Below are 24,196 nucleotides of genomic sequence, written 5' to 3'. Positions count from 1 at the left end.
GTTCCCATAGCATTTTCACGCAGCATCGTGTGTAGCTTTTGAATGGAAACGTCTCGGATTACTTAGCTGTAACCCTGTTTCCTGAAAAAGCGGGAACGAGATGCTGCGCTCCAATGCCGCACTTCTTGTGTAACTGGACGTCCTTTCAGACAAAATTGATCTGAGGAATGTTTAGGGTTCACTCCTATTTAGAATCAGATGATGTTACCTGACCGGGGTCATAGAGGCCAAAAATTTGGCGTGTTTGATACACGCAGGCTTCACAACTGGCAACACAAAAAGATGTTCCCATAGCGTTTTCACGCAGCATCTCGTTCCCGATTTTCCAGGGAACAGGGTTACAGCAAAAGTAAACGTTTTCTAGCGCGTATTTAAGAGCACTTTTTCTAAGGTTTGTTATGTTATACTGCTTATTTTAACTACAGTTTTGCTGACCATTTCTTTGATTATTAAAGACCTTTTTTGCAACTACATTAAGAGGTCGAGGTATGCTCTGGAAAGCAGAGGAATGAAGGTTAGCCGCAGCAAGACGGAATACATGTGTGTAAATGAGAGGGACCCAGGAGGATCGGTGAGGCTACAGGGAGCAGAGGTAAAAAAGGTGCAGGATTTTAAGTACTTATGGTCAACGGTCCAGAGCAACGGAAAGTGCTTAAAGGAGGTGAAGAGCCTGGTACAGGCAGGTTGGAATGGGTGGAGAAAAGTGTCAGGTGTGTTGTGCGATAAAAGAGTATCAGCGAGAATGAAAGGAAAGGTGTACAGGACAGTGGTGAGACCAGCAATGCTCTACGGCTTAGAGACAGTGGCGCTGAAGAAAAGACAGGAGGCAGAGTTGGAGGTAGCAGAGCTGAAGATGTTGAGGTTCTCTTTGGGAGTGACAAGGATGGATAGGATCAAGAATGAGTTCATCAGAGGGACAACCCACGTTAGATGTTTTGGAGATAAAGTCAGAGAGGCCAGATTGAGGTGGTTTGGACATGTTCAGAGGAGAGATTGTGAGTATATCGGTAGAAGGATGCTGAGGTTGGAACTGCCAGGCAGGAGGTCTAGAGGAAGACCAAAGAGGAGATTTATGAATGCAGTGAGAGAGGACATGAAGTTAGTTGGTGTGAGAGAAGAGGATGCAGAAGATAGGGTTAGATGGAGGCAAATGATTCGCTGTGGCGACCCCTGAAAGGGAACAGCCGAAAGAGAAAGAAGAAGAAGATTAACCTGTCTCTGAATTAATGACCTATTTATATGAATTTTCAAGAGATCATGTCTCAGCAATTACTAAGTATTTTAAAGAATAGAGTATTTTCTTTATTTTAAACCTCAGTCTTTAGCCTGGATCACTTAAATGTCAAACAACAACAACTTTGTTTTTTGTTCAGTAGCTTTACTGTATGTTCACATTAAAGTAATCATCATATTATTTTTGTGCTTACATTCGACCTTATACATTTGTGATAAATCTTAATTTATCTTGACACAATCACTTTCCAACACCACGGCATGGAACACTTTTATCTGTATGAATAATCTGATATGTACAGGTGTCATAATCATATTTAATGGTGCAGCCTCCAGATACACGAGTTGGCCATCTGTAATATAAATTAAAATATTGTTACATATTACATACATCATAAAATAAAGTAAATAATACTATATTATTATGGTACTTAATTAATATAATATTAAACTAAATATAAAACTATTAATAAAACTATATTATAGTTTTTCTTGGGTGCTTACACACTGTAACCAGGCCTAACTGGAGCTAAACATTCTATATCATGATGCCTCATAACAAAAAACTGACTATTTCCAATAACCATGGACATACATTTCATAGTTTACAGTAAATCCCTTTAGTACTTCTGCTAAAAGATGCTACGTAATGGTCGCATTCAGATGGTAGGGTCAGAATTCGTCTTTAACATCCATCCTGCCTTGTTGGTGGTTTAATGGAGATGGGCTTTTTTCTTGACACTCTTTGTCCCCCTTAGTACTCTACCAATTCGGTTAAATGCCACAGCCAACATAAGTCTTGTTGATGACCATGTCCCTTCATGACCAAAATTGGTTTCCCGGACTTGACAGTGAGTTCACGTTACTTAAATTGCCTCCACAGTCACCAGATCTCAATCCAATTAAGCCCCTTTTGGGATGTGGTGGAATCAGCACCTGCATGATGCTGTCATGTAAATATGGAGCAAAACTTCATTTGGAATGTTTCAGGCACCTAGTTGAAACTACAAAACAAAGAAACAAATAATTTCTGATGGCAAAAGAGTGGCCAACCAAGTACAAGCAAGGTGTATCTAATGAGGTGGTAAGTGAATGTAGACTGAAGTACAGCACATATCTTTTGTATAGGATATTTGAAAATGTTGCCAGAGAAATTCCCCATAGACTCATGTCTGTTTACAATGCAGGATTGTTGTAAGAAAAGAAGGTACATAAATTGTCACTGTAAATGTCCATGTGCAGCAAGAAGTGAACTTGATCATATGTGCTACCCTCACCCACAGAGACATCCCCCTGCGCTATGTCGCCCATAACATCATACGGGACCTTCAAATTCAAATTCAAATTCAAATTTTATTTGTCACATACACAAACATACACAGTACGAAATGTAGTGAAATGTATTATACGACTGCCATTGACTCTAAAAGAGAGTTAAATTTTACAAATAAGAAATAAATATGAATAAAAGAAATACGATAGAAATTAAATTACAAAATTAAATTAAACTAGGAAAAATAGAACTAAAAATAAAAATAGAAATGTGCTATGAAAAAATAGAACTAAAAATAAAAATAGAAATAGGATGTACAAAATAGAAATATACTGTGCAAATTGAAATATACTTTACGGTGTGTGCAAATATGCATGGAACAAAGTGTCTTAGTGCAGAGGTTATTAAAGTGACTTTGTGCACTGGTCCAGGATGTAAACGTAAAACTGTAAAATGTAGTGTAGTTGTGAAGGTAGGTGTGCAAAGTTATTGAAGTGTCTTTGTGCAATGGTCCAGGATGTAACGTACGACATGTAGTGTATATATGAAGGAAGGTGAGCGTGTAATTGTCCATAGTGTTCATGGATGTAAGAAGATTGATGGATTTGACCAATTATGAAAATATTGTGTAGTTCTGCATAGTGGGTGGTTGTGGTTGAGAGACCTTATCGCCTGCGGGAAGAAGCTCCTCCTCAGTCTCTCTGTGTTGGCCTTCAAGGAGCGGAATCGCTTCCCAGACCGCAACAGAGTAAACAGTCCATTATTGGGGTGGCTGAGGTCCTTCACGATCTTCCTGGCCTTGGTCAAGCACCGCTTGTTGTAGATCGAGTGCAGGTCAGGGAGCTCGATGCGGGTGATGCGCTCAGCTGATCGCACCACCCTCTGTAGAGCTCGTCTGTCCTGCATGGTGCTGTTCCCGAACCAGGTCGTGATATTTCCCGTCAGGATGCTCTCGATGGTGCAGGAGTAGAAATTCCTGAGCACCTTGGAGGGCAGTCTAAAGTCTCTCAAGCGTCTGAGGTGGTAGAGACGCTGCCGGGCCTTTTTTACCACGGTGTTGATGTGACAGGACCATGCCAGGTCCTGCGTGATGTGAACACCGAGGTATCTGAAGCTGTCCACTCTCTCCACTGGGCTCCTGTTGATGACGGGGGTCTGGTAGTTCCTCACCTGCTTTGTACTAAAGTCCACTATCAGCTCCTTTGTCTTACTGACGTTCAGGAGGAGATTGTTCCTCTGGCACCAGTTCTCCAGATTTCCAACCTCCTCCAGGTAGGCCGTCTCATCATTGTTCGTGATCAGGCCCACCACAACAGTGTCGTCAGCGAACTTGATGATGGTGGTGGAGCTGGTAGTGGCCACGCAGTCGTGGGTGTACAGAGAGTACAGCAGGGGGCTCAGAACACAACCCTGGGGGGCTCCAGTGCTGAGAGTGAGAGGGGCTGAGACATGTCCGCCCATCCTTACTGCCTGTGGTCTGCCAGTTAGGAAGTTGGAGATCCACTGGCACATAGATGAGCTGAGTCCCAGGTGCTCCAGCTTGGTGGTAAGTGTGGAGGGAATTATGGTATTAAATGCAGAACTGTAGTCGATGAAGAGCATTTTCACATAATTCCCCCTCAGTTGACTTTCCTCAATAATCTGTGAAGTCATGTGTATTGACAAGACTTGCTATGGGATCCTCTAGTTTGTGAAGAGTTGGGTTCTCAAACACAATTAGACATCTTCCCAAACCCCATTTTAAAGGTATATTATAAACAAGGTCATATTGGCTTTTGTGATTCCAGAATTAAATAAATCAATGCATTTCAGTTACTGTCAGTTACCAAATCCATTTAGTTTACTGTAGATAAAGTTTTCCCAAGCAAACAGTAATCATGCATATACATATTGTGGCGGGGGCGGGGTTTCGTTTGGGAACCATCATGCTTTGCGGGATGGGGCTGTTATGTGTTCACCCTGTTTGGAGAAGGTGTTTGGTTTAGTGGCTTCAGCCAGGGTATGTGTGATATGTGTGTGTGTTGTTTATGCTGCTGGTTCAACTGTGTGTAGTAAATAAAATACTCCCAGTCATTTGCATTGGGCAGCAAATAAACTAACTCGTCTCTCCATCATCCTTTCCGGCGTAAAAATGCTACAATTGGTGTCAGAAGTGGGATGGAGAGTCGCGAGTTAGAGTGCACCCCGGAGGAAATCCGGAGGATCCAAATAGGCCGCCGAGTAGCAGAGCAGCTGAGGAGGAAGAAGACCCTCCCTGATGGGGCCAGCGCGGGCAAAGAGCGGCGACCGGAGCGGAGCGGCGCGTTCCAGGTTCCGGCCTTGGACCTCGGAGAGGATTCCTCCAGTGACGCGGCGCTGGCACCGGAGCAAGCTACAGCTCCGTGCCCCGTCCGCCAGCGAAGCGACCTGCAGCTGCGCCTGCCGGCCTACAACGGCGCCGACGATCCCCACGCGTTTATTGCCCAAGTAGAGCTAGCCGCCAAATTCGCGGGCTGGTCCCCGGCAGAGACAGCCGTCCGGGTGGCCCTCTCGTTGGAGGGTGACGCGCTGCGGGCGTTGCAAGATCTCCGGGCTGAGGAGTTGGCAACCCGAGTGCGGAGCGCCTCTGAGCCACTGGGGGCGTTCGCCATGGACCTGCGATCTCTTGCGCGCCAGGGCTACCCGGATTTCGGACACGGCCAGCAGGAAGAGCTAGCTCGTCGCGCGTTCCTTCGGGGAATCCGACCATACCGGCTTCGTGAGCACCTCCGGTTAGCGGCACCGGCGTCCCTGTCCAAGGCGCTGCGCGAGGCCGAGCGCGCCAAGCCCATCTTGGGTGAACACCGCGGCGAGAGAGCCAAGCGATCTTCGGTGGCTCGCGGCCGCTGGGTAGGTGAACCTAGCCGGGGACAGGGCTAACCGTCGCGGCTAGGCCTCGACCCCGCCTCCCGCAGCCATCTTTGTTTCCCCAACTGCCGAATTTAACTTCCGGTCGGGACATGGCGGAAATCGCGCGGGGGTCTACGTGGACTGTGGCCTGGACAACGTTTCGCTGCGGGCGCTCGTGGACACCGGCTCTACAGTTTCACTGCTGTGCGGGGGATTGTTGGAGCGTGGAGAGCGCGGTCGCGTGCTGCCGGACCTGGCCGTGAACATTCGCACCGTGTCGCGGAGTTATTTGAGGATACGGGCCTGTCGCACAGTGCGAATACAAGTAGGTGCAATCATTTTTTTTCACCCATTCTTTGTGGCGGATATCGAGGATGATTGTATCTTGGGGTTAGACATTTTGGAAAGGTGGGGTGCGGTACTGAATCTCGCGGACGGGACTCTGCGTGGTAGTTTCGGTTTAGCTAGGTTGCTAGTGCCCAAAGCGCAGCCGGACGGGTTAGTAGCACGCACCAGGGGGGCGGAACTTCCGGTGGACGCGCCATGTAAACATCCGGTAGCTGTCCGAGCGAGAATAATGGTCGAGCTGAAGCGGCGTAGCAGTGTGGGGCTAAATCAGACGCAGACCGACGCCGTGAAGTCCCTTTTGCACGAGTTCGCAGATATTTTCGCAGTAGATGAGCACGAGTGCATTCATACCAATTTGGTGCAGCACAATATCGATACGGGTAACGCCGCAAAAAACTGTCTTTCTGGGACATGTGATTAGCGCTCAAGGGATTGCCACCGATCCAGCCAAAATTGCCGCGGTACAGAATTGGCCCGAGCCATCAAATGTGTCGCAGCTACGCACCTTTCTCGGGTTAGCGTCGTACTATCGCCGGTTCGTGAGGGATTTTGCCACGATCGCCAGCCCGCTGCACGCGCTCACGAGAAAGAACCAGCCGTTTCGCTGGGACAGGGAGCACGCGCGTGCGTTCACTCGGTTACGGGAAGCTCTGGTTACGTTCCCTGTTCTCGAATATCCTGATATAGCTCGTACGTCTATTCTCGACACGGACGCGAGCGATGTAGGGCTGGGGGCCGTCCTGTCTCAGGTTGCCGGGGGCAAAGAGCGTGTTGTCGCGTACTTCAGCCGCGCGTTGTCTGCGCCGGAGAAGAATTACTGCGTCACGCGGCGCGAGCTGCATTTTAGGCCGTATTTATACGGGCAATCCTTCTTGCTGCGGACCGATCACGCTTCGCTGGTGTGGCTGCTCAGTTTTAAAGAGCCCGAGGGGCAGTTAGCGCGTTGGCTCGAGCGGTTGCAGGACTATCACTTTACCGTTCAGCACCGAGCGGGAAAATTGCATGCTAACGCCGATGCGTTATCCCGCCGACCGTGCAGCAAAGAGCGTTGTCGACACTGCGAGCGGGTTGAAGAGCGTGTGGGTGGTCACGACATCGAACACACCCCGACCCCCGTGAATCAGAACATTCTCCCTGCGCAGTCTTCCGAAGCCCCCGTCGGTAATCGGCCGTCCGAGCCGGCGTGCAGCCGAGTCACTGCGGCACCTAAACCATCGCCGGTGGTCGTTTCGCCTGTGCTGCGTGCTCGGTTCTACTGGCCGGGTTGTCATACTGATAGCGAACTTTTTGTTCACAGATGCGATGTCTGCACGGCAAAGAAGGGCCCTACCCAGCACTCGCGAGCACCCTTGCAAGACTTTCGGGTGGGGGCGCCCATGGAACGTATGGGCATGGACATTCTGGGGCCGTTTCCCATCTCTGATCGCGGGAATCGTTATGTGCTGGTGGCCATGGATTATTTCACGAAGTGGCCGGAGGCGTTCGCTGTTCCGGATCAGAGCGCTTCCACCACGGCTCGAGTGCTGGTGGATGAGGTGTTCAGCCGATTCGGCGCCCCGGAGCAGTTGCACAGCGATCAGGGGCGTAACTTCGAGGCGGAGGTGTTTGCGGCGGTGTGCGAGCGCCTCGGGGTGAAAAAGACCCGCACCACGCCCCTGCATCCACAAAGTGACGGCCTCGTGGAACGGTTCAACCGAACACTCACCACCCAACTCGCCGTGCTTACCAGCGACCGGCAAAAAGATTGGGACGAGCATTTGCCTCTCGTGCTTTGGGCGTATCGTACAGCGGTGCAGGAGTCCTCGCAACTGACGCCAGCTGCGTTAATGTTCGGTCGCGAGTTGCGCACGCCTGTGGATCTGGTGTTCGGGCCCCCTCCACAAGTGGATTTACCCACGAAACCAGGTTTGGATTATTTTTGTTCGTTGAAAGACAAACTGTTCCGTGTCCACGAATTGGCGCGTAGACACTTGGCGGACGCCGGGGTTAAGCAGCGCCGCGTGTACGATACTCACAGCCGGGGGCGAGACTTTGCTACTGGGGAGCAGGTTTGGGTGTATTCCCCCGGAAGGAAAAGGGGGCTCTCACCTAAGCTTATGTCGTACTGGGTGGGCCCCTGCACGGTCGTCGCACAGCTCTCTGATGTGGTCTACCGGGTGCGGTTGACGGGGCCGTCGCGACTGGTCGTGCTCCACCGGGACCGTCTGGCTTCTTATCAGCCCCACACCAGGGCATCGTCGGATTCTGTGGAGGCCAGTCCGCCTCAGGAGGAGGGCGACGGTCCCCCTTCCTCCGCAACCAGACTCCGGCGTTCCCAACGCCGGCGCCGACCACCGTCACGTCTGTTAGACTGAGTGCGCCATGGTGACCGGGGACGGTCACAGCTCGGGTGGGGGCAGTGTAACGGGGGCGGGGTTTCGCTTGGGAACCATCATGCTTTGCGGGATGGGGCTGTTATGTGTTCACCCTGTTTGGAGAAGGTGTTTGGTTTAGTGGCTTTAGCCAGGGTATGTGTGATATGTGTGTGTGTTGTTTATGCTGCTGGTTCAACTGTGTGTAGTAAATAAGATACTCCCAGCCATTTGCATTGGGCAGCAAATAAACTAACTCGTCTCTCCACCATCCTTTCCGGCGTAAAAACGCTACAATATATTGCATGCAGGATTATTGTGCTATGTTCTGTGCATTTACCCATCACAACATCTTATTAAATCGTCCATGCACCAGCAGCGATTACACTTGCTGTTTTTCCAGCTGGATCCAATGGGATGCCATGTCTTATCCACAATATCCTGACAACGAGTCGCACCTAAATTAGAATTAACGGTTAGCATCACAGTGTAATATATACTTACTTGTCACTTTATGGAGAACATCTATATGTGTGATCAACTTATCTAACTTATCTAATTAGGCCATTGGGTGGTAGTACTATGCCTAATACCGTTTAAATATTCAGTGTGTGTGTGTGTGTAAAATCCTACCTGCTTTTAGTCTCTCATGCATGCAACCAGCATGACTCTCAGCGACAAGAACAAGCAGAAGAAAACCCAGAAACACTGACACCTTAAGCACAAACTTAAGAACCAAAAGGTAAATGATCAGATTGATTTGCACAAACAAATTCTGACAAACTTTACTTCTGGAGAACATTTACAACCCTGAGTAAGTGAGGTTATTTCCATGACCAAACTATTACCTGTTTTTACACAAAGCCAGTGACCAACTTTAAATGGTTAAATTTATAACTTTCATAACTACAGAACCATTACAGCACGTTGCATAAGTATTCACCCCATGAACTTTTACAAATTCTGTTCTGCTATAATACGGTGCTTTAATAAATATCAATGGTATTTTTCTTTTCATAAATTTACACAAAGTAGCCCATAACAATGAAATAAAAGGTAAAATATTTTTTTCTGAATTTAACTGAATTGAGTTTATGGTCATGTGCACGGTAAATACACAGTTTAAACAGTACATTGAAATTCTTACTTTACCTGACTACATTTACATTTAGGCATTTGGCAGACGCTCTTATCCAGTGCGACTTACATTTTTTTTTTTTTATCTCATTACACATCTGAGCAGTTGAGGGTTAAGGGCCTTGCTCAAGGGCCCAACAGTGGTAACTTGGTGGTTGTGGGGTTTGAACCTGGGGTCTTCTGAACCGTAATCCAATGCCTTAACCACTGAGCTACCCCTGGCCCACTACATACATATGTGTGTGTGTGTTATATATATATATATATATATACAAATACACAAAACACATATAAAAACCTATATATTAACACACATATGAGATTAAATTGAATTCAGGTTTTTAGGATTTTAAGATCCTGCCTTTTAAAAGTGTTATGGCTTGTGAAAACTAAAATATAAAAACTAAAATATAACTAAAATGAATTTAACTGAAATTAGATACACAATTGACAACACAGGAAACATTGTATAAAATGCAAAAGGATTTGTTCCCATTGGTATGAAAAAGTTTCAGTGGATTTAATAAATAGTTTTAATCTGGTTTTATAACCCTAGGTATAGTACTTTATAAGTGGTTTATGATAAAAATAATAAAATTAACGGAACTCAGGAAATAATAATTATACCAATGTCACACATAGTTTAAAATTATGTCTAAGTAAAAGATCTTATATAAAACCAAATACAGGTCAATTCAGGATCTGTTGATGAAATGTTTAAACACAGATAATAATATAATAATATAAGGTCAACTTACCATGTTTCCAAGTTGGGACACACTAAAGTGGGTGCATTGGTTTAAATACAGCAGAAAGAGGGCTGGGGTTATCAGCAACTCACATTTTTCCTAGGAAACACTTTCTGAGAGTGAGTTGTACAATTCAGTTTAGTTATATTCCAATACAATTATATATATGCTATAACCTGATGTACTGACACAGCACCCTGAATCATAAAATAATAATTTTAAGAAATAATAAAATATAATTTATGAATTTGTTTATGAGTATATGTATTTATGAGTGGTTATGTTAAATGTACAACTTGTAGAAAAAGACATGTTTTGGTTTGTATTGTTGCAGGAAACACTTTCTTTATTTATTTATTTGTGTATTTAAAAATCTATCATATAAGATATATTACATGATACATTCCACCTTTTAGATGGTAGGCTTTACTTAAGAATTCCTGGCATGATAGTATATATTTGGCATCTAAGTGTACTTTCTTACATTGTATGTTTACTGATAAAAGAGTGCTGCACCAGCACTTTGAACCCTTGCTGTTTGACTAAATCTAACCAGCTGACACATCTTGTCCAATTTATCTTAATAGTGAGTTAAACCTATTTTTGTAAAGTACAGAAGACAGTTCAATAAAGCTGATGCAAGATTAGTAGTAGTGGTAATGTTGCTTCTAGCAACAGTATTGGACTGATATCACAAATGTTCAGATATTTATAATTGCTTGTGTACAAGCACCAGAAAGCAACTATCATGGCTGAATGATGACAACAGTGACCTGGAAAATGTTCAGTCATTAGTGTCTTGTTCATTCCTGTTCAAATTACCTATGCTTTTTTTTCCTAGTACTGTACCTCACCAAGTTTTTTCACATCGACAAGAGCAAGAAGGACAAAACCTACAAATGCTGGTCTTTTCAGCATGGACTTTGAAAGCAAAAAGCAAATGATTAATTTGAACTTTGCTCTCTTCTCCCTATTCTTACAGGAGAAAATTAACATATTTCAGATTTCTTTTCCTTAAAATTTTCCACAAACAAGCTATTTAACTTTGCAAATGAAGTTGCACAAAACACCAATAAGCCATCAACAGGAAGAAGCTTACAAATGTACATTTCTTAAATTCAGTGTTACTGTATGACATAAATCTACTACAAAATTTCCTGTAATATTTACGTGGAAGGTGTGTGTGTGTGTGTATATATATATATATATATATATATATATATATATATATATATATACACACTGAACAAAAATATAAACGCAACACTTTTATTTTTGCACCCATTTTTCATGAGCTAAACTCAAAGATCTGTAACATTTTTTTACATACACAAGAGACCGATTACTCTTAAATATTGTTTACAAATCTGTCTAAATCTGTGTTGGTGAGCACTTCTCTTTTGCCAATATAATCCATCCCACCTCACAGGTGTGGCATTTTAAGGTGCTGATTAGAGAGCATAAATATTGCACACACAGGTGTGCCTTAGACTGTCCACAATAAAAGGCCACTCTGAAATGTGCAGTGTGATCACACAGCATAATGCCACAGATGTCGCCACCATTTGCCTCACGCAGTGCAACACATCTCCGTCGCATAAAGTTAATCAGGTTGTTGATTGTGGGCAGTGGAATGTTGGTCCCCTTCAATAGCTGTGCGAAGTTGCTGAATATTGGCAGGAAGTGGAACACGTTGTCGTATACGCCGATCCAGAACATCCCAAACATGCTTAATGGGTGACATGTCCAGTGAGTATGCTGGCCATGCAAGAACCAAGTTGTAAAATGTATTTTATTTATTATTAATTTAAAATTATTTTTAAAATAAAAAAGCATTTATTCTCATTGGCTGTAAAACTAAAACTGTAACACAGAGTGGACTCACACAGAAAGATGGTTGTTAGAAAGAGTGAAGTTTATTGACAGTTCAGAAAGTATAAGCAGAAGTTTAGAATATGCAGTGCATTGGTGGTAAGACTTATTTCAGTGGAAACATTAAATAGAGTGAATGGGGTTTTACTGATTATCCTTTGTTACTTTTCTGAAGCGGATGCGCGGACGACAAGGAGTGTTGATTCTGGGATATCTAGGATGTTACACATACATCACTAATTCATGGCAGCGACACGGAGGGAGACAACTGAAACACTTTTCTGAGAAACACAATAGGTAAATATTTTGGGGAGGTAATCTCTTTAACTTGTGTGTTGAAAATTCGGTCCACTTTCGATGATACGAGCTTGGACATAGAGTGTAGCGTGGTGTGTGTATTTCTAGATGTGCCTTGTTTAACCTTAGGTGGTGATATCAAGACACATCTTGATATATTATCTTGAATAATATTATTATTACTAAAGTGCTCCTTAAAATTATTGGGTACAATAAATTAGAAACCAGCAGGATAATAGCATGCATAGTACCAGCCAAATGTTTGGACACATCTTCTAATTTTATTTAATTTCATTTTAATAATTATTTTTCAAAACTATAAAATAGTTATGTTGATGAAATTATGTAATATACACCAACAACTTTATTTAACAATTTATAAAAACAACAGCATTAATGTCTCGGGTTACTCTGCTGTAACCCTGTTCCTTGAAAAGGCGGGAACGAGATGCTGCGTGAAAACGCTATGGGAACATCTTTTTTCGTGTTGCTAGTTGTAAAGCATGTGTGTATCAAACACGCCAAATTTTGGCTTATTTAACCTTGGTCAGGTGACGTCATCTGATGAGACGCACCTGCAGGTTATAAATAGGAGTAAACCGAAAACATTCCTTAGATTGATTTTGTCTGAAGTGACGTCCGGTCACGCAAGCAGTGCAGCATTGAAGCGCGGCATCTCGTCCCCACCTTTTCAGGGAACAGGGTTACAGCAAAGTAACCCGAGAAGTTCCCTTTCAAAGGCTACACTCAATGCTGCGTGAAAACGCTATGGGAATGAGAATACCAACGCTGCCGCACTGCAAGTGTCTGGACCCCAAGGTTGTGTAGCGTATGCGCACAAGGCCGAGGTGGTCTCAGAACTATCTCTGGGAGGCTGACTCGGGGACCCATGAGCCCGGAGTAGCATGAACATTTAGACTATAAAACCTAGCAAATGTTTGCGGAGAGACGTCACACACTTGCTGCAGGGGAATACCTCTTGCCAGCACAATTGATGAGGCGATCCCCCTGGTTGAATGAGCCCTAATTCCTAAAGGCGAAGTGAGCCCATGTGCTTCATAGGAGTGGGCAATAGCATCTTTCACCCAGTGTGACAAGGTCTGTGTAGTGGCAGACGCCCCCCCGTTGCGGCCTCCATAGCATATAAAACACTGCTCTGACTTACGCCACTGGCTGGAAATAGTAAGTTAAGTCTCTCCTGCTCCGGAGCTGTAAAAGGTGGAGGACAGAAAGCTTTAAGAACAACAGTGTGCATTGTTGAGAATGGAACTTTCAGAAGATAGTTCGGGTGAGAATGCAAAATGGCCTTGACTAGCTCAGGGGCAAAGTCTAGGCAGAATGGGGAGACTGAAAAGGCATGCAGATCTCCAATCCTCTTTAGAGAGGTAATGGCCATCAGAAAAACCATCTTAAGTGTCAGAAACCTGACAGGCGCTGACTCTAGTGGTTCGAAAGGGGTGTCAATTAGACCTTCGAGCATGATAGATAAATCCCACGAAGGGACAGTGGGTCTAGTGGGTGGCCTCAACCATTTAGCTCCACGAATGAAACGGGCAACTAAAGGGTGCTTTCCCACAGTAACCCCATCAACAAGAACGCGGCAGCCTAAAATAGCGGCTACATACGTCCTGAGTATGTACTGAGTACTAGGGCACAAGCCCAAGGACAACTTTTCCTGCAGAAACTCCAGCAATAAAACATTTCGGCAGTGGACTGGGTCTACATGCTTTGTCATGCACCAATGTTTAAATACATTCTATTTGAGGGCATAAGCTCTTCTAGTGGAGGGAGCCCTAGCACTTAGAATAGTCTCAATAACGCTGGCTGGAAGTCCAGCTTGAATTAGTTGGTCCCGTTCAGGGGCCAAATGTGAAGGTTCCAAAGCTTGGACCGGGGTTGAAATATTATCCCCTGCGCCAGAGACAGAAGATCCCTCCTCACTGGAATCACTCATGGTGAGCCATTGAGGAGAGATGATAGATCCGAGAACCACACTCTGGTCGGCCAGTAGGGCGCTATCAATAAGAGGCGCAAACGCTGTTGACGGACCCTCACCAGGACTCCCGGGAGCAGAGCTATCGGAGGAAACGCATAAAGAAATAATTTGGGACACGTATGGGCCATCGCGTCCAGACCCAGGGGAGCTGAAAGAGTCAGAGAGTAGTAGAGGGGACATTGTGCTGTCTCTTGGGAGGCAAAGAGGTCCACCTCTGATGTAAAGAATCTTTCCCAGATCTGACTGACTATTTCGGGATGAAGCCTCCATTCCCCTTGTGTCACAGCTTGTCTGGACAGTAAGTCTGCTCCCACATTTATGTCCCCCGAATGTAAGTTGCCCTGAGGGACATGAACTTGTCCTATGCCCAGAGCAGAACCTGGTGTGCTAGCTTGTTCAAGCGGCACAAGCGCAGTCCACCTTGGCGGTTTATGTACGAGACTACCGATGTGTTGTCCACCCGCACTAAAACATGGTAGCTTCTCAACTGCTGGAGGAAGTGCTGTAGGGCCAAAAATAGAATTTGAGAATGGAACTTTCAGAAGATAGTTCGGGTGAGAATGCAAAATGGCCTTGACTAGCTCAGGGGCAAAGTCTAGGCAGAATGGGGAGACTGACAAGGTGTGCAGATCTCCAATCCTCTTCAGAGAGGTAATGGCCATCAGACAAACGCTGTTAACGGACCCTCGCCAGGACTCCCGGGAGCAGAGCTATCGGAGGAAACACGTAGAGGCGTAATTTGGGACACGTATGGGCCATCGCGTCCAGACCCAGGGGAGCTGGAAGAGTCAGAGAGTAGTAGAGGGGACATTGTGCTGTCTTTTGGGAGGCAAAGAGGTCCACCTTTAATGTAAAGAATCTTTCCCAGATCTGACTGACTACTACTACTAGCCTCCATTTCCCTTGCATCACAGCTTATCTGGACAGTAAGTCTGCTCCCACATTTATGTGCCCCAGAATGTAAATCGCCCTGAGGGACAGGAACTTGTCCTGTGCCCAGAGCAGAACCTGGTGTGCTAGCTTGTTTAAGCGGCGCGAGCGCAGTCCGCCTTGGTGGTTTATGTACGAGACTACCGATGTGTTGTCCACCCACACTAGAACATGGTAGCCTCTCAACTGCTGGAGGAAGGGCCAAAAATAGAGCCATCATTTCGAGGCAATTGATGTGCCATGCGAGAAGATAGCCTCTCCAGCTCCCTTGGGCTGGACGGCCATCCGGTAAGGGAAGTGTCTGTCGTTAGCATCTTGCAACGACAAGACAGACCTAGAGTGGGGCCCCAAGTCAGGAACCGGGGTCTAAACCACTTAGAAAGGGTACGAAGTCCTTCGCGCGTAACCCCTTTTTGCCTTTGGGGATTGGCCCTTGCGTGAAATCCCCTGGCTCTTAGCCACAACTGAGATGCTCTCATGTGCAGAAGGCCCAAAGGTATCACCGTGGAGGCAGCTGCCATGAGGCCTACACATTTTTGAAAGTGATGTACTTTCACTTTCTGGTCTAGCTTGATCTCCTTATGGGCGTTGAGAATGGATTCGATACGAGCGGGAGACAGTTGTGCCCGCATGATGATCGAGTCCCATGTGACACCCAAGTATGTCGTCCTCTGAGCTGAAAAAACAACGCTTTTCACAGTGTTGAGTCTCAATCCTATAGAATGGAGATGAGCTAGGACGACATCCCGATGTCAAAGCGCTAGCTTCTGAGACTGGGCCAGAATCAGCCAGTCATCTATGTAATTTAAAATACGGATGCCCTGGAGTCGCAAGGGAGCCAGGACTGCATCCATACACTTTGTAAATGTGCCAGGTAATAATGCTAGACCAAATAGGGCCGATCTCTTTAAGGCGGCTTGTGAAGGGCGGCAAGCCGGGTGGGTGGCCGACAGTCCCGACTCTTGAGCACGGCATGGGAGAAATTTCCAGAAGGCCTGTTTATATAGCCTGGCTTCCCGAAACCTAGTGGCGACGGAATTAACAGCGTCGCCAAACAGGCAGGAAGGTGAGACAGGGGCATCAAGGAGGAATGTTCGATCCTTATCCTTGATGCCTGTCAAGTTTAACCACAGGTGCCTCTCTGCGGACACCAGGGAAGCCATAGAACGACCGATAGCTCGGGCAATGCAATGAAGCACCGGCCTGACCAGCTGCTTGAAAAGCCTTTCCTACCAGGGTAGAAGAAAGTGTACACAGTTTGGAGAAAAGTGTTGGCTTCTTAAGTGAGGATGATTTCCCAGGAGAGAGATAGCATGCGAGCGTCTCTTTTATCTGGGGCATCATCATATAACCCCGTGCTTTCGCATCAACGATATTCGTATAAAATGAAATCGATGGTACAAAAATACAGGGTGAGTAATGCTTGCTCCAAGAATGAGTTAATTCGTTGTGGAGGTCATCAAAAAAGGGGAGAGAGCGGCATTGTGGCTCCATCTCCTGGCCACCCGACAGAAATCTGTCCTCTAATTTAGAATGTTTGGGGAAGGCTTGCTCCTGCAGCCAATCAATGTGCAGCCTTTCGACTGCACGTGTGATCACTTCAAGCAGCTATTCATACTTTCTATCCTCCTTGAAGGAGCGTTCTGAGGTAGCTACTTCCATTTCCACAGAAGCAAGAGAACGAGTCTCTTCTACACACTTACAAGAAGCACCGGAGCACTTGCCACATTCTCCCAGAGTCAACAGTGGATATAGAAGCAATCCAGCTTCTCTCTGTACTGCTTTTTGCTGTTGTTATAGCTTTCCTCAGTCCGTACTTTGTAGCTTTAAACTCTGTCACATTCCCTGATTTAAATGCAAAGCATGTAGCGTATCTGACTGTTTATTCAGGGTTTCTGGTTGCGGAACTACCTGACTTGTATGGTGGGCACGATGTTATTAACACAGGTGCTAACATACCCAGTTTTATACTTTGCATAGTCCTCTATTCTGATTGAAACTGGGTCTCATGAAGAGCATACCAGAAAAGAAAGACCAAGACTTACCTCTGCTGCAGAGGAGAAGTTCATTTAGAGTTACCAGGCTCAGAAAACACCAATTCACAAATATCATCTCAGAATATCAAGGCTTTAAAGAGTATAAGTAGAAGACAAGTCTCAATATCAACTTTTCAAAGGAGATCACTGCAAATTTGGACAACTTCAGTGTTGTTTTACAATGTAGAAAGACAACGTAATTAAAAGGTTTGTTCTGACCCTCAACTGGTAGTGTAAAACACGAAGGTTTTATCTACAGGTAATTTTAAAAAAATTTGCATATTGTGATAAAGTTCATTATTTTCTGTAATGTACTGATAAACATTAGACTTTCATATATTTTAGATTAATTACACACAACTGAAGTAGTTCAAGCCTTTTATTGTTTTAATATTGATGATTTTGGCATACAGCTCATGAAAACCCCAAATTCCTATCTCAAAAAATTAGCATATCATGAAAAGGTTCTCTAAACGAGCTATTAACCTAATCATCTGAATCAACTAATGAACTGTAAACACCTGCAAAAGATTCCTGAGGCATTTAAAAACTCCCAGCCTGGGTCATTACTCAAAACCGCAATCAAGAGTAAGACTGCCGACCTGACTGCTGTCCAGAAGGCCATCAGAGACACAGAAAGAAATTTATGAACAAATAGGCTGTTCCCAGAGTGCTGTATCAAGGCACCTCAGTGGAAAGTCTGTGGGAAGGAAAAAGTGTGGCAGAAAACGCTGCACAACGAGAAGAGGTGACCGGACCCTGAGGAAGATCGTGGAGAAGGACCGATTCCAGACCTTGGGGGACCTGCGGAAGCAGTGGACTGAGTCTGGAGTAGAAACATCCAGAGCCACCGTGTACAGGCGTGTGCAGAAAATGGGCTACAGGTGCCGCATTCCCCAGGTCAAGCCACTTTTGAACCAGAAACAGTGGCAGAAGCGCCTGACCTGGGCTACAGAGAAGCAGCTTTCAGATGAAAGCAAATTTTTCATGTCATTCGGAAATCAAGGTGCCAGAGTCTGGAGGAAGACTGGGGAGAGGGAAATGCCAAAATGCCTGAAGTCCAGTGTCAAGTACCCACAGTCAGTGATGGTCTGGGGTGCCATGTCAGCTGCTGGTGTTGGTCCACTGTGTTTTATCAAGGGCAGGGTCAATGCAGCTAGCTATCAGGAGATTTTGGAGCACTTCATGCTTCCATCTGCTGAAAAGCTTTATGGAGATGTAGATTTCATTTTCAGCACGACCTGGACCTCACAGTGCCAGAACCACTGGTAAATTGTTTACTGACCATGGTATTACTGTGCTCAATTGGCCTGCCAACTCTCCTGACCTAAACCCCATAGAGAATCTGTGGGATATTGCGAAGAGAAAGTTGAAGGACGCAAGACCCAACACTCTGGATGAGCTTAAGGCCGCTATCGAAGCATCCTGGGCCTCCATAACACCTCAGCAGTGCCACAGGCTGATTGCCTCCATGCCACGCCGCATTGAAGCAGTCATTTCTGCAAAAGGATTCCCGACCAAGTACTGAGTGCATAACTGAACATAATTATTTGAAGGTTGACTTTTTTTTGTATTAAAAACACTTTTCTTTTATTAATCGGATGAAATATGCTAATTTTTTGAGATAGGAATTTTGGGTTTTCATGAGCTGTATGCCAAAATCATCAATATTAAAACAATTAAAAGGCTTGAACTACTTCAGTTGTGTGTAATGAATCTGAAATATATGAAAGTCTAATGTTTATCAGTGCATTACAGAAAATAATGAACTTTATCACAATATGCAAATTTTTTAAAAAGGACCTGTACAGTTTTTTTTTTATTGGTTTGGCGCAGTTCTCACAAGCAATTGGTACATTTTTAAAACTCTTAGTACTTATCACAACTGATCATCAAAATTGAACTTTTTTTAAACATTTCAGCATATTTATTTTATTGTGTTAGTACAATACGCATAATCACAAAATATCCTATTCACTACACAAAATAAGTGTTTCATCTAAATAAATGTTTTGTTTACAGTAACTGCCTTTTATAATGTTATCACTATCAAATATTTGATTCGCATCTTTTATTATTCAGTTTAATACATTTGTCTGTCATTTAATTTAACTGATTTTAATGTTTAATCAATGAATTATTCATTATGTCCATGGACTTTCAACTTGACTGATTGCTGTCTGGTCATTTGTAAGTTACAAATCGCTGCAAGAGCTTTCAATCAAGAAATACTAATTACCAATTGTTTCCCCTGATGATAACAATTACAGTAGTTACCATATAAGTAGAACTGTTCAAATATGGAGCAAGATAGACTCGTAGGGAGAGGAAACCTTCATCAAAGAGTTGGCTGTGCTCCTCGACAGAGCGGAGGGCACAGACAAAGGGAAAGAGGTGGTGGTGCTTCTCGACAGAGAGGTGGTCTTCAGAGAAATGAAGGCAGAAGATAACGCACCATCATCTCTAATGAAGTCCGGGCCATTATTGTTAACCATGTGGTTAACAGAGGCTTTACCATGGCTGAGGCTGCCAGGTTGGTACAGCCTAATTTACAAAGGTCAACTGTCAGCTCTATCATCAGAATGCTAGAGCAACTTTACTTCTAAAATATAGTACTCTATTGTATAGATGAGCAACATGTAATTGTCAGTTTACAGTAATGTAATTTGTAATACTACAATATTGACAGTACTGTATATGGTTGTCCTTAGAGTTAACAGGATACAATCTGGTGGTGGTTGCCCACGTGTTTTGACTGACTAGCAGGAGTTGGCTGTGGTGGAAATGGTCAGGGCAAGGAATGACATACGGTTTTTGAAGAAGCACTAGGTTTCCATGAAACAAATTTACTTGGTTCCTTTTGAGAGAAACAATGTCCGGGTGAAACAACTGCGTTCAGAATATATTCAGGTACAACACTAAACTGCCATGCAATTACTGTAACAGTACTGACAACTATTAATTGTAAAAAAAAAAAATTACCAAATTATCATTTTAGACGGGGATGGAGCTGGACGCTGCTGTGAATCATCACAAGTATATTTTTGTTGATGAGGCCGGTTTCAATCTGGCAAAAACTAGACGCAGAGGACGTAACCTTATTGGACAAAGGGCAACCATCCAAGTCCCTGGACAACATGGGGAAAACCTCTCAATGTGTGCAGCTATATCTGAAGATGGTGTGGTAGGCTGTAGACCAGTTCTAGGGAGAAGACATCATCTATGTTGTTGTGTGGGACAATGTCAGCTTCCACCATGCACAGCTGGTTCAGAATTGGTTTTAAAAACATCCTCGCTTCATGACCCTCTAACTTCCACCATATTCCCCTTTTCTCAACCCAATTGAGGAATTCTTCTCTACATGGAGGTGGAAGGTGTATGATCGCCATCCCCATGAGCATGTCTCCCTTCTTTAAGCCATGTGTAAAGCTTGTGGTGATATAACTGCTGATGTAAAGGCTGGATTCGTCATGCCAGGAGATTTTTCCCACGGTGCATGAACAACAAAGACATCCACTGTGATGTGGATGAAAATTTATGGCCCAATGTTAATGACCGGCTTGATTAATTGTGTGAAAGTGATTTTCATAAAAATATATTTTGCTCATGTAAATGACTTTTTTTATCCTCTTTCGTGTGTGTGTGTGTGTGTGTGTGTGTGTGTGTATATTATTAATTTTTTTTTTTACAGTAATGCAACCACGGGGGGCTCAATCCAGTGTCTTCTTGTGCCAGTCCCAAGTCTGGATAAATGCAGAGGGTTGTGTCAGGAAGGGCATCCGACGTAAAACATTTGCCAAATCAATGATGCGAATCACGAATATAATTCCTATACTGGATCGGACGTGGCCTGGGTTAACAACGACCGTCACTGGTGTTGTTGACCTACAGGGTGCTGGTGGAAATTGGGCTACTGTTGGTCGAAGAAGGAGAGGAGGAAGGCGTGCTCGAAAGCAGAGAGAGAAGAGGAAAGGCAAGAGTTTAGGAGTGATAGTAGGGACTTTGAATGTTGGGACTATGACAGGGAAGGGAAGAGAGTTAGTTGATATGATGCAGAGAAGGAAGGTGGATATACTGTGTGTCCAGGAGACCAGGTGGAAAGGTAGCAAGGCTAGAAGCTTAGGATCAGGGTTCAAATTGTTTTACCATGGTGTGGATAGGAAAAGAAATGGAGTAGGAGTTATTCTAAAAGAGGAGTTTGTAAGGAATGTTCTAGAGGTGAAGAGAGTATCAGATAGGGTGATGAGTCTGAAGCTGGAAATTGAAGAGATAATGTTCAATGTTATTAGTGGTTATGCCCCACAGGTAGGATGTGAGTTAAAAGAGAAGGAGAAATTCTGGAGTGAGTTAGATGAAGTGATGCAGAGCATCCCCAAAGGTGAAAGAGTGGTGATCGGTGCAGACTTCAATGGACATGTTGGGGAAGGGAACAGAGGTGATGAAAATGTGATGGCCAGGTTTGGTCTTCAGGACAGGAATGTAGAAGGACAAATGGTGGTGGACTTTGCAAAGAGGATGTAAATGGCAGTGGTAAATACTTTCTTCCAGAAGAGGCAGGAACATATGGTGACATATAAGAGTGGAGGCAGAAGCACTCAGGTCGACTACATCTTGTGTCGACGTTGTAACCTGAAAGAGATCAGTGACTGCAAAGTGTTGGTAGGGGAGAGTGTAGCCAGACAACACAGAATGGTTGTGTGTAAAATAACCCTGGTGGTGAGGAAGGCGAAGAGGACAAAGGCAGAGCATAGGACAAAGTGGTGGAAGCTGAGAAAGGAAGAATGTTGTGTAGTCTTCAGGGAGGAGTTGAGACAGGCTATGGGTGGTCAGGAGGGGCTTTTAGTTGACTGGACAACTACAGCCAATGTGATCAGGGAGACAGGTAGGAGGGTACTTGGTGTATCACCAGGTAAGGGGAAAGTGGACAAGGAGACTTGGTGGTGGAATAAGGAAGTCCAGGAGTGTATACAGGGAAAGAGGCTAGCTAAGAAGAAGTGGGACACTGAGAGGACTGAAGAGAGTAGACAGGAGTACAGGGAGATGCAGAGTAAGGTGAAGGTAGAGGTGGCAAAGGCCAAACAAAGAGCATATGAGGACTTGTATGCTAGGCTAGACAGTAAGGAGGGAGAGGTGGATCTGTACAGGTTGGCAAGGCAGAGAGATAGAGATGGGAAGGATGTGCAGCAGGTTAGAGTGATTAAAGATAGAGATGGAAATGTACTGACAGATGCCAGGAGGGTGATGGGAAGATGGAAGGAGTACTTTAAGGAGTTGACGAATGGGGAAAACGAAAGAGAACAAAGAGTAGAAGAGGTGACTGTTGTGGAACAGGAAGTAGCAAATATTAGTAGAAGTGAGGTGAGAAGGGCGTTAAAGAGGATGAAGAGTGGAAAGGCTGTTGGTCCTGATGACATACCTGTGGAGGTATGGAAGTGCTTAGGAGAGGTCGCAGTAGAGTTTCTGACAAGTTTGTTTAACAAGATCTTGGAGAGTGAGAGGATTCCAGAGGAATGGAGGAGAAGTGTATTGGTGCCAATTTTTAAGAACAAGGGAGGTGTGCAAAGCTGTGGCAATTATAGAGGTATAAAGCTAATGAGCCAGACAATGAAGCTGTGGGAAAGAGTAGTGGAAGTTAGGTTAAGGGCAGAGGTGAGCATTTGTGAGCAGCAATATGGTTTTATACCTAGAAAGAGTACATCAGATGCAGTATTTGCTTTGAGGATGCTGGCGGAGAAGTACAGAGAAGGTAACAGGGAGTTGCATTGTGTCTTTTTTAAATTTAGAGAAAGCGTATGACAGGGGGCCAAGAGAGGAGCTGTGGTATTGTATGAGGAAGCCTGGAGTGGCAGAGAAGTATGTTAGAGTGGTGCAGGACATGCATGAGAGCTGTAAGACAGTGGTAAGATGTGCTGTAGGGGTGACAGAAGAGTTCAAGGTGGAGGTGGGTCTGCATCAAGGCTCTAAGCCCCTTTTTGTTTGCTCTGGTGATGGACAGGATGACAGATGAGGTAAGACAGGAGTCTCCATGGACTATGATGTTTGCAGATGACATTGTGCTCTGTAGCGAGAGCAGGGAACAGGTGGAGGAAAATTTGGAGAGGTGGAGGTATGCTCTGGAAAGCAGAGGAATGAAGGTTAGCCGCAGCAAGACGGAATACATGTGTGTAAATGAGAGGGACCCAGGAGGATCGGTGAGGCTACAGGGAGCAGAGGTAAAGAAGGTGCAGGATTTTAAGTACTTAGGGTCAACGGTCCAGAGCAACGGAGAGTGTTCAAAGGAGGTGAAGAGGCGGGTACAGGCAGGTTGGAATGGGTGGAGAAAAGTGTCAGGTGTGTTGTGCGATAAAAGAGTATCAGCGAGAATGAAAGGAAAGGTGTACAGGACAGTGGTGAGACCAGCAATGCTCTACGGCTTAGAGACAGTGGCGCTGAAGAAAAGACAGGAGGCAGAGTTGGAGGTAGCAGAGCTGAAGATGTTAAGGTTCTCTTTGGGAGTGACAAGGATGGATAGGATCAAGAATGAGTTCATCAGAGGGACAACCCACGTTAGATGTTTTGGAGATAAAGTCAGAGAGGCCAGATTGAGGTGATTTGGACATGTTCAGAGGAGAGATGGTAAATATATATATCGGTAGAAGGATGCTGAGGTTGGAACTGCCAGGCAGGAGGTCTAGAGGAAGACCAAAGAGGAGATTTATGGATGCAGTGAGAGAGGACATGAAGTTAATTGGTGTGAGAGAAGAGGATGCAGAGGATAGGGTTAGATGGAGGCAAATGATTCGCTGTGGCGACCCCTGAAAGGGAACAGCCGAAAGACAAAGAAGAAGAAGATATTTTTACAGTTCTGTTACACTCATTCAGCACAAAGGACAATTTGAAACGCTTACCTTGTATTATTTGCTCCTGAATGAAATGATTGGTAAAAGTACTAAGTTGAAAAAAGATCTTAGTGTTTTGTTTGGGTGATTAAAGCCAAATGTTCTCAATATATATCACTGTAGTTTTGCTCCAAGGTCTCTGACAACTAAAAGGGTATGCACCAGGTGCATTACGGTATCCATCCTCCCTTGGGGCACCATCAGCAGATCATGCTGTTTTTTGCATTT

General features: G+C 44.8%; 1 protein-coding gene across 1 annotated transcript; it reads right to left on the bottom strand.

The window, feature by feature from the left end:
• Positions 1–1,347: 1,347 nt before the first annotated feature.
• Positions 1,348–10,053, bottom strand: LOC128545354 (beta-microseminoprotein-like). The gene is made up of 4 exons (XM_053515533.1): positions 9,969–10,053; positions 8,707–8,800; positions 8,414–8,531; positions 1,348–1,586 (listed from the first exon to the last, which is right to left on the bottom strand). Exons 1-4 carry the CDS (start codon positions 9,969–9,971, stop codon positions 1,475–1,477), a joined length of 327 nt encoding a protein of 108 aa, XP_053371508.1. The 5' UTR covers positions 9,972–10,053; the 3' UTR covers positions 1,348–1,474.
• Between the last annotated feature and the right edge of the window lie 14,143 nt (positions 10,054–24,196).

Source organism: Clarias gariepinus, chromosome 17 (genome assembly GCF_024256425.1).
Source record: "Clarias gariepinus isolate MV-2021 ecotype Netherlands chromosome 17, CGAR_prim_01v2, whole genome shotgun sequence".
NCBI classification, from domain to species: domain Eukaryota; kingdom Metazoa; phylum Chordata; class Actinopteri; order Siluriformes; family Clariidae; genus Clarias; species Clarias gariepinus.
The sequence above is the reverse complement of the archived record's forward strand: the minus strand, read 5'-3'. Positions and strand labels throughout refer to the sequence as shown.

What these genes read in the sequence shown, in the direction of transcription:
- LOC128545354 (XM_053515533.1), bottom strand. An exon ending in GCATGAGAGACTAAAAGCAG is followed by an intron (nt 8,532 to 8,706) that starts GTAGGATTTTAC and finishes ATTCTAATTTAG; the next exon opens with GTGCGACTCGTTGTCAGGAT. An exon ending in TTAATAAGATGTTGTGATGG is followed by an intron (nt 1,587 to 8,413) that starts GTAAATGCACAG and finishes TTTATATTACAG; the next exon opens with ATGGCCAACTCGTGTATCTG.